The sequence below is a fragment of the Citrus clementina genome, unplaced genomic scaffold (genome assembly GCF_000493195.1).
Source record: "Citrus clementina cultivar Clemenules unplaced genomic scaffold, Citrus_clementina_v1.0 scaffold_1, whole genome shotgun sequence".
NCBI classification, from domain to species: domain Eukaryota; kingdom Viridiplantae; phylum Streptophyta; class Magnoliopsida; order Sapindales; family Rutaceae; genus Citrus; species Citrus x clementina.
Window position 1 is genome coordinate 22,194,468 of NW_006263303.1, and position 9,773 is coordinate 22,204,240.

Below are 9,773 nucleotides of genomic sequence, written 5' to 3' on the forward strand. Positions count from 1 at the left end.
TTTGGTACGGGATTTGAATTCCGATTGGAATTCGGTTTTTTCTGACAAACCTAATTGGCAAAAGAGTTTTAATTAGCTATTTGAGAATGTTACGTTAAATAACAAAATTATAATAATATACTATGTATTACTTATGAATAGTAAAACTCTTAATATTTAACTTATTTGAGTGTATTGGCTCATTGAATTAATTAATATCAATATAATTTAATTAGAATCAAAGTATCGTAATTGTGAATTTTATTCTTCTATTCTTTTGTAGATGTTAATATGGTAAACATTACCATCATAAAAAGTAGTAGTCATTGGGAAATTTCACCACAATTTGGGTTGAAACTTTAATTAGTAATCTCGAATTGCATTTTTTCTATTATTTTACATTGAAACTCCAGCCTCCAAGTACTAAACCAAATCAATGGCTTAGACTAGTGAAAGAGTAGTTGGTTAATACTTTTCTAACTTCAACTAACAATATCTATTATTTGATTCTATGATTTTTTTTTTGGGATTACTTCTAGTTCCAGTTCACGCCTTCATGGTAAATGAGATGGATGAGATGAAGAAATTGGGGACGATTTTTTTAATTAGTCTTTATTATTTTCAATTTTAATTTGATTAAAAAAATTAATTTACTTACTTTTTTCTTTATTTTGTATTTTTAATAATGATTATATAAATGAAATTTCTCCTAATTTTAATTTTTTAATTATTTACAAATTTGAAACATCGGACTTATATGTTGAAATTTTTAACTGTTTAAATTTGTTTTTATTTTCTAAAAAATAAAGACTATAATGTTAATTACCAAAGAGACACATCTTTACCGTTGAGACTGCTTTTCCATTAAATCGAACGCTGAAGAGCTGAAGTCACAAAAAGACAAAAGTTGTGTATCTTGCAACCTTTGCAAGGTAGCTAGATCCTCATTTAGAATACATGTATACAAAATCCTTATCCCGCGCGTTTCTTTTCGCAGGCCATTTCTAACAAATTGCGCTTTTAGAGCCAACAAATTTCTTACCAGAAAAAGTAAAAAAAAAAAAGCCAATAAATTTCATATCTACAGTCAGTCTGGTTAAAATATATACATATACAAATATACAGTTGATATCTCCCAAGGGGGCAAGCTGGAATTATTCTTTACGTTTTATTTCACTCTTCCTCAAAATCTAATTTGATTCCCCATAATTTATCTTTGATCTCAACTGGATTTGTTCCAGTTTACTTTTGTAAAGATCAAGACATCCAGCAGTTGAGCTTGAGCAGAGTCTCTTTGCAGAAATGGGTGGCTGTTTGAGGAAAATCCTAGGCTTCTCAAACCCGGCAACAACCACTTGAACTCCGAGATGCAATTCTTGGTAAACCGTACGAGGATGTCAAGTTACATTACACCATTGGGAAAGAACTGGGCAGTGGAAGATCTGCTATTGTTTATCTTTGTACTGAGAATTCAACCGGTTTGCAATTTGCTTGCAAGTGTATTTCTAAGAAAAATATCATAGCGGCGCATGAAGAGGATGATGTAAGAAGAGAGGTTGAGATAATGCAACATTTGAGTGGGCAGCCTAATATAGTTCAAATCAAGGCTACTTATGAGGATGACCAATGTGTGCATATTGTTATGGAATTATGTGCTGGTGGTGAGCTATTTGATCGAATTATAGCTAGGGGCCATTATAGTGAGAGAGATGCAGCTTCTGTATTCAGGGCAATTATGGATATTGTGAATGTTTGCCACTCGAAGGGTGTTATGCACAGGGATCTCAAACCTGGGAATTTCTTGTTCACCAGCAAGGATGAGAATGCTGTTTTGAAGGTCACTGATTTTGGATTATCAGTGTTCATTGAAGAGGGTAAATTTCTTCGCTATCTATTACTTAATACTTATCGTTTCCATTACGGTCACCATATACATGCTTGTCTTTGAAATCTTATATTTACATACGTTCACGTGAAGCCAAGTTTCGATGTTCAATTATATCTGATAAATGAATGGCATTTCAATTTAACTTCAATAGTGAATTAGACATCTAGTACGCAGTGAGGCTTCATGTATTAATTTAGATGAAATCATCAGAAAGTAATGTGAAACTCTTAGGATCACCATGAAAGGCATGTTTAATCTACCTATTAACTTATCCTTATCTGATGATACCATGGTGCACTCTCCAGGAAAGGAATTCAGGGATTCATGTGGGAGTGTTTTCTATGTCGCTCCTGAAGTGTTACAGCGCAAATATGGGAAGGAAGCAGATATCTGGAGCGCAGGAGTTATACTGTATATTTTACTATGTGGCGAGACTCCATTTTGGGCAGGTGAAAATATTCATTTTGCTCCCTAGATGATAGAGACAAAGTAAGTTGATTGTTACTTTTCAACACGTTTAATTTGTCCGCATTGTTATTGTTATAAGCCTGGTTCTCACATCTTTTGTGTTTACAGGACGGCAGGATAAGCTATGATGAATTTTGCGCAATGATGAAAAGGGGAACACAACGGTGAGGATTCGCTTCTAGATCTCTGGCTCATGTTGTTACCATGAGACACTATAAAGTAGATAAACAGTACGTGCCGTTCAATGGTTTTCCAAGTACATGATGTTATACTTGTCTAAACTGAACAAGGCATCACAGTGCCGCTAGCCCTGTGGTGAATTGTTGTCTTCAAATTTGAATCGAGTCCCCATGTGGCTCAAATTGCTACCCTTCCTATGGTGAGTGCAGCAATTCACCTGAGTCCAGTGGTGCCATGCATGATGTCTTGTTTAGTTTAGATAAGTATAGCATCAAGTTCTTGAAATCTTGGATCTAATTGTACAGTACGGATTGAGCCTACTTCACGATTATTTCAAAGATATCGATGTATCATCATTCTTTTTTTCGTGAATAATTTGAGCTGTGAATAAATTATGCAACTTGAAAGTTGTACGGTATCGAGTGTTTACCTGACTTATTATTATGTTTGTAAAGAGAGGAGAAGAATAAATATGAACAAAATCTTTTTTATACCTATGCTGCTAGAATTTTAAAATTTTTAGAGAGATTAACGAAGAAAGCACGAAGCAAAGCAGACAAATAAGAAGAATTTATCAGAATTACAATCCAATCCTCTACATATCAGTTTTTAAATTTATTTGATTTATATGTGCTTTTACAGATTTTATTCAATCCCAAATGGCTTTGATTTGCATTGCGCAAATTAACATTTGGCCCCGTATAATTGTGTTAACAGAATAGTAATTGAATGATAAAATTTGAAAGAGTAGATAGTATAGAGTAGTTGTCAGAACTCTCAACTCTCAAGTGACTGCATGAACCTTCAATAGAAGACATTGAAATTTTCTTTTTACCTATTACCCAACAATTGGGTACGTGAAATTTGAAGCACCTGTTTGGTTTATAAATTAATTAGTATTTATGAAAGTAAAGCTGCGTGTGGTGCAGGGCTTTGTGGAAACTGGAAAAACGAGGCGTGTTGAAGTATTGTTGAAAAATAAGGGGCCTAATGGGGTATTTGGCTAAAAAACAAGGGTGTGATGCGATAACTGAAAATAGACTCAAATTAATATTATTTTTGGACCCTTTTGAAGCGAGGTGGAGGCCCGGACAAGACAACTGGACAAGGCAACTGGCTAATTTATCGAGCGCGTGAGTCAACACAGTCAATTTTATTTCCTTTATACTCAAGGAAGATTGAGATTCTCCAGGCAGAGGCCAAGCCAACTCCGCCTGATCTTCTTCTCTCTCGGCACCCTGTTTTCCTTTCAAAGGTATGTTTTCATTTTACTTTTTTTTTTTTCCTATAGTTAGTTTGCATTTTTAGTTTGGACTTGGAATCATCTTCTATCTTATAATAAGCTTTGTTAACTCAGTTGTTTAGAAATAACAAATAATTGTTATCAATGAGGAATTTGAAGTTCTCCAATGTTTCTATATGCTGTCTCTTCACCGTCTGCAACCAGTGGCGAAATCAAGATCTTTGATTTGAGGGTTATTTTGTTATAAATAATAACTAACAGAGGTTACAGTATGTTAAAGACTACTTATAGAGGACACCTTTGTATGATATGGAGGGGTCATTTTGTGGTGAATGACATTTAACAGGAGCCAAAATACAAATAAGATATACACAGGTCCTGCCTTCAATATTTTTGCCACAAAATTGGGAGAGGTTGAATTCATAATCATTGATCATTGATGGTTATTTTATTTTTTTATTTTTGATAAGGTTCTGTTTTAGTTTTAATTTGTAATAACTAATAACAAGCTTCGATCATATAATTTGATCTCAGTCACTTAAGTCAATATAGAGTTGGCTCAATCTGACCAAAATAAAAGTCTAATGTTAATTCCATAATGTCTGGTTATGATTTGTTGAAGTTTAAGTGATTTTTTAATTTATCTGATTGAATGAATACTTAATATGATACGGAGGAGTTTTGAGATGACTGAATTTGGTACAGATTACAAAGAACCGACAATGGATCAAGAATTACCAGCAACCATGGACCACGAACTACTTAATGTATTAAGGCGAGGGGATGAACATCAAATCAGGCCAATTGCAGGTCGAATGCAAAATATTTTCAGCACAACGAGTCCCCGAGGCAACACAGTGCTTCATATGGCTATCAGATTTCGAAACCATAAAGTGATACCGGAGATTCTCAGGCAACAGGATTCACTTCTCCGTAAGCACAACTTGAAGGGTGAGACTCCATTGCATATAGCTGCCAGGGTTGGTGACCCCGCTATCGTTAGTACAATCTTGAATTATGTGCCGGCTATTACAAATGGAACAGAATCAGAACCAGAAAGCCTTTTGAGGATAACAGACGATGAAGGTAACACTCCTCTGCATAATGCTGTAAGAAACAAACATGAGAATGTTGTTCGGATGCTGGTGAAAAAAGATAGGATTCCTCTTGGCTATATTAATAAGGCTGAGCAGACCCCACTCGCAATCGCCATCGATTCAAGTTTGACTGACATTGCATGTTTCATCATCGATCAAAGACCAGATTCTCTTGACCACAGATTGCCCGAAGAACTGACACTTCTCCATAGTGCTGTCATGAGGCAAAATTATGGTGAGCCCATGATTTTCATTTCATTAAATAAATATCTCAGTATAGTTTGAGATTTAATCTGAAAGCAATTCTTCTGAATTTCTTGCAATTTAGAGATCATGGTGAAGATACTTGACAAAAATAAAGGACTCATCAATTTGCCTGACTGGCACCAGAGAAATCCTCTTCATTATGCTGCAGCCTTAGGTAATGTTAGAATGGCAAAGCGCTTGTTAGAAGAAAACAATGAACTTGCTTATAAACGCGACCGCTATTTTGAGACACCTCTTCACTTGGCTGCGGAGAATGGCAAGCTAAATGTTTTGAAAGAACTTATCGATGGTTACCCAGATGCCATTGAGATCCTCAACAAAAAAGATCGCAGTATCCTCCACCTTGCAGCTGAAAATGGAAATATGAATATAGTCTCATTTATTCTGAAATCACCTGAGATGGAAGATTTGATCAACTCGGCTGATGAAGATGGGAATACTCCTTTGCATCTGGCTGCAATGAACTTCCATAGTGACGTGGTTCACATTCTCTGCAAACACAAGAGTGTGAACATCAGGGCAAAGAACCACAGCGAGAATAGAAATACTGCTCTAGCAATTGTTGAGTCATCTAAAGCTGAGGGAAGGGATATCCAAAAGGTACAATCACTTTCTTAATTACTGCAATTACTGAGGTTTGTGCTTGTTGATACTTGTTTGGTCGGCTTATACAAACCGAGAGGATTGTGTTTCTTGAGAATCCAAAAGAAATCATTTATGCTAGATTTGTATGATCTACCACACAAACAAGGACATAGAAAAAAATCATGGATTATGTTCTTAGATGATTCGACGCCATATGTAAATCATTTATGCTTGGCTTGCTAGATGTTCATTTAATTAGAATTCCACATCTGTTTACTATGTCTTTGGCACAACAATGCCACGTGTTCATCTAGTTTGAAAACTACCGGACAGGTTGGTGTAGCTATCACTGGAGCATTACCTCCGATACATTTCAGAAACTGGAAGAGTCCTTAGCCAAAATTGCTGTATCTTTGAGCAAATTAATTACTTGCTAATCCTTTAAGACACTATTTGACATGCTCTGATATGCAGCACTTAACCATAAAGGCACTGAGGGCGGCCTATGCAAAACGAGCTCTATATCCAGAAGACATTCGTGAGAATAGGCGGTTCTACAAAGATGAAGGTGAGAAAGGCAAAGAAATGGCTCAAACACTCTCAGTGATGGCGACACTTATTGCCACATTCACGTTCACAGCAGCCTTCACAATTCCAGGGGGTTTCAAAAGTGATGATCCTGATGCAGGCATGGCAACTCTGCTTGGAAGAGCAAGTTTCCAAGCATTTGTCATCACGGATGCCATAGCCATGACTTCAGCCATGACTGCAGCTGTTACCGTATTTTGGTCATTTTGGAAAGGCAAAAGTGAATCTTTTATGGACGCACTTCCGTTGGCCATTGGCTTCACTTGGATTGCACTCATATCCATGACACTAGCATTTGTGACAGGTTTGTACGTAGTGTTGTCAAGCAATTTGGCCCTGGCTATTGTGGTTTGTGTGATTGGTTGCTTTTTGCCCTTCGTGTTTTATGTCTTTGCTCCTTTCTTTATGATCATATTTGATCAAACTGAAGTCAATCCGTTTGCATTCATTGTACGCTTCGTGAGGAACACTTTTTAATTGCAAATTTGTTACACAGAATAACAACGATGCTCATTATTATTTGTTATCTTGTTTTGTGATTGAGCCACTTGTAGCTTTGCAATCACTTCCATTACACTCGTATCAATGACACTAGCATTTTTGAGGCTTCGTGTGAGATGGTTTTCAAATGCTATTGAATCTGCTTGGGCCGCATGATCGATCAAATCCCCTTTGATCAAGAGTTAACACAATCAATCAAGATCGAACGCAAGAAACATGATTAAACATATCAAAACGATCAATTACACATAACACACAAAACAGAACACATCAGAAGCAACAAAATTACATGAAGAAGAAAAGAGCTTCATGCTCTTCCCTTATTAGAGAGAATTTTTAACTCAAATTTACAGAGAATATTACAAGCTTCAAAACAAGCCTAAATTCACTACTTAATTAGTCCTCAAGCATTCAAATGAGATATTGTACAGCTTATAAACCCAGTTTGGTAACATAGTCAACCAAATCTGTTAGCCACGTCAGCATCTTTTTGCAGCATTTCCCCGCTAAAATTGGGGAAGGCAAATGACACCCTCATCAGAATTTACGAAGTGAGACTTGAAACTTTATTAACTTGTCAAATACATCCCCCCTTCAGACTATTGAATCATACTCAACATCGTGAATTAAGTTTTTTTATTAGATTTATTTTTTTAAAAAATCAAAACATAAAAAAAAAAGAGCAAAGAACTAGAAAATGAGACAAAAACATTTCAATTGTGAACACGATGCTTGTAGTACACACGTTTACGAAACTGACACATTCTAGATAATATTTTAATTAATTGGATTTAGAGACTTATCTTTTGTTAAATATGTTTATTTTATTCAAAATAAGGTTGTCGTATTAATATGTGTGTTTTTCTACTTATTTATAGACATCAACTCTAATACAAATATATATAATAAATTTATAATTAAATTTATAATTTAGTGCGATATCAATTATATAACAAAGATTTACACAAATTTACATCCACAGTTAATGTGACATTCTTTCCCACAAAAAAAAAAAAAGAAAATGAATGTGGACATGACTTTTGGAAATTGTTGACTACGAACTCAATACCTCCTTTTTAATTATATACGACTTTTGGTCTGGGGAGATATTCAGCTCATGACCAATAAATAACCCATATGAATAATTTTAGTATTTTTTAATTTAATTCTTTTTAAATTTATTAAAATGATATCTATAAATTCATAAACTCCTAAAATTTTTAATTTAGCTCCTGATAATCATTTTACATTTTTACTGAACATACCACCAACTTTCACCCATAAATGAAGACATGTATTTTTAAATACATTATTTGAAAAGATAAAAAAAAATATATGGTACAGCTCCATATCACCAATGACCCAGCTGTACCACATTGAATTTGTACATATTCCCCGCAATCATGATTCATAGATACAATTTCTTATGTTAATATTTAATAGTGAACGATATATAAAATATACATCTTTTGACAGCTTCATTTCAATAAATTTGTTTTTTTTTTGGGTCTTATGTGGGTTTATGGGCACTGACAATAACTCTTTGGTTAGTCCGTCTCCCCTTTCCTCACTTTAAATTGAACGATTTGAATTTTCCTAGCGATTCTAGAAACAATTTCTTATGTTAAACTTGGCGGACTTTGATTATATACTTTACGTCTTAGTTTTGGAATATATTAATGGAGCGATTTGATTCTATATAATATTACAAAAATAATATTATTGGCTACTGGGTGATTGTTTATTTTTCCAATTGAAATGGAGTTCAGGCCAAAATTCTGGTTAGTTTCTCTTTGTCCTATAACTAACATAGCATTTTTTTTTTCTGAAATTTAGATGAGTCTGCATTTGGCTGAACTCTCTCTCTCTCTCTCTCTCTCTATATATATATATCTAATTAACATATATTTTTTTAATACATACGTTAAGTTGTTTGTTTTTTAAAAATAAATAATTTAAAATATAATGTTTTGACATAAATAATCTCAAAAATATTGACAATACTTATATTTTATTAGTTAAAACATGACAAGTTATAAAAAAATTATTTGATTAGTATAAAAAAATTGTTAATGTATACTTAACAAAACATGAAAATAAAATAAAATAAAATATATATCTAGCATATGTATTTTTTAAATTAATATATGATACTAAATGGTGACCTAGCTTTCTTCTTGTTCTTTGTCTTCCTTTGGACTGGTCCATTTGATAAAGTGTGATAATTTAATTTTTTTTTCTTTCGTTATCGTTGATTAATTTCAAATAATTATATATAATAGAAGTTTACTTGCAAGACATGATTAGTTCACACTACCCGTTCTGCCGATGACTTTATTTTTGGCGACTTTAATTTCTTTCCAGCAAACTACATTTGAAAGCCAAAACCGCGTAGGATTTTCATCTCACGTCCTGCATACTCTTAGAAAATCATTATCCCGGTTTTATTCCTTCACTTACCTTAATCCTCTTGCGGGTTTCTAGTTTAATTTTAATTTTTAAAGATCAGTACTTGAGCAATCTCTAGCAGAATCAATGGGGTGTAGTGTAAGCAAAAACCAACGCGATCCAATTCTTGGTAAAGCTTATGAAGATGTTATGTTACATTACTTTTTCGGTAGAATGTTGGGTAGGGGTCAATTTGGCGTGAGTTATTTATGTACTGAGAATTCAACCAACAGGCCATATGCTTGCAAGTCTATTGCTAAGAAGCCTAAGATGAGACTAGCAGAAAATGATATGATCAGAAGAGAGATTCAGATAAGGCTGTACTTGAGCGGGCAGCCTAACGTTGTCGAGTTTAAGAGTACTTATGAGGATGAGACTGCTGTGCATGTGGTTATGGAATTATGTGAAGGTGGTGATCTGTTTGATAGGATTATTGCCAAGGGTTATAATAGTGAGAGAGATGCAGCCACTGTACTCAGGGCTATTGTGAATGCCGTGAATGTCTGCCACTCCATGGGCGTTATGCACA

The 9,773-nt window shown here is 34.4% G+C and overlaps 1 protein-coding gene and 1 pseudogene across 1 annotated transcript; both read left to right on the forward strand.

Moving 5' to 3' along the window:
• Positions 1–1,281: 1,281 nt before the first annotated feature.
• The window catches only part of LOC18055096, a 12,636-nt pseudogene continuing 4,144 nt past the window's right edge, over positions 1,282–9,773 (forward strand).
• Positions 3,701–6,879, forward strand: LOC18055094 (ankyrin repeat-containing protein ITN1). Its single transcript, XM_006452288.2, has 4 exons — positions 3,701–3,770; positions 4,464–5,090; positions 5,184–5,722; positions 6,182–6,879. The coding sequence occupies exons 2-4, from the start codon at positions 4,481–4,483 to the stop codon at positions 6,770–6,772; spliced, it is 1,740 nt and encodes a 579-aa protein (XP_006452351.2). The 5' UTR covers positions 3,701–3,770; positions 4,464–4,480; the 3' UTR covers positions 6,773–6,879.

What these genes read in the sequence shown, in the direction of transcription:
- LOC18055094 (XM_006452288.2), top strand. Translation starts at nt 4,481, where the DNA reads ATGGATCAAGAATTACCAGCAACCATGGACCACGAACTACTTAATGTA. An exon ending in TGTCATGAGGCAAAATTATG is followed by an intron (nt 5,091 to 5,183) that starts GTGAGCCCATGA and finishes CTTGCAATTTAG; the next exon opens with AGATCATGGTGAAGATACTT. An exon ending in AGGGAAGGGATATCCAAAAG is followed by an intron (nt 5,723 to 6,181) that starts GTACAATCACTT and finishes TCTGATATGCAG; the next exon opens with CACTTAACCATAAAGGCACT.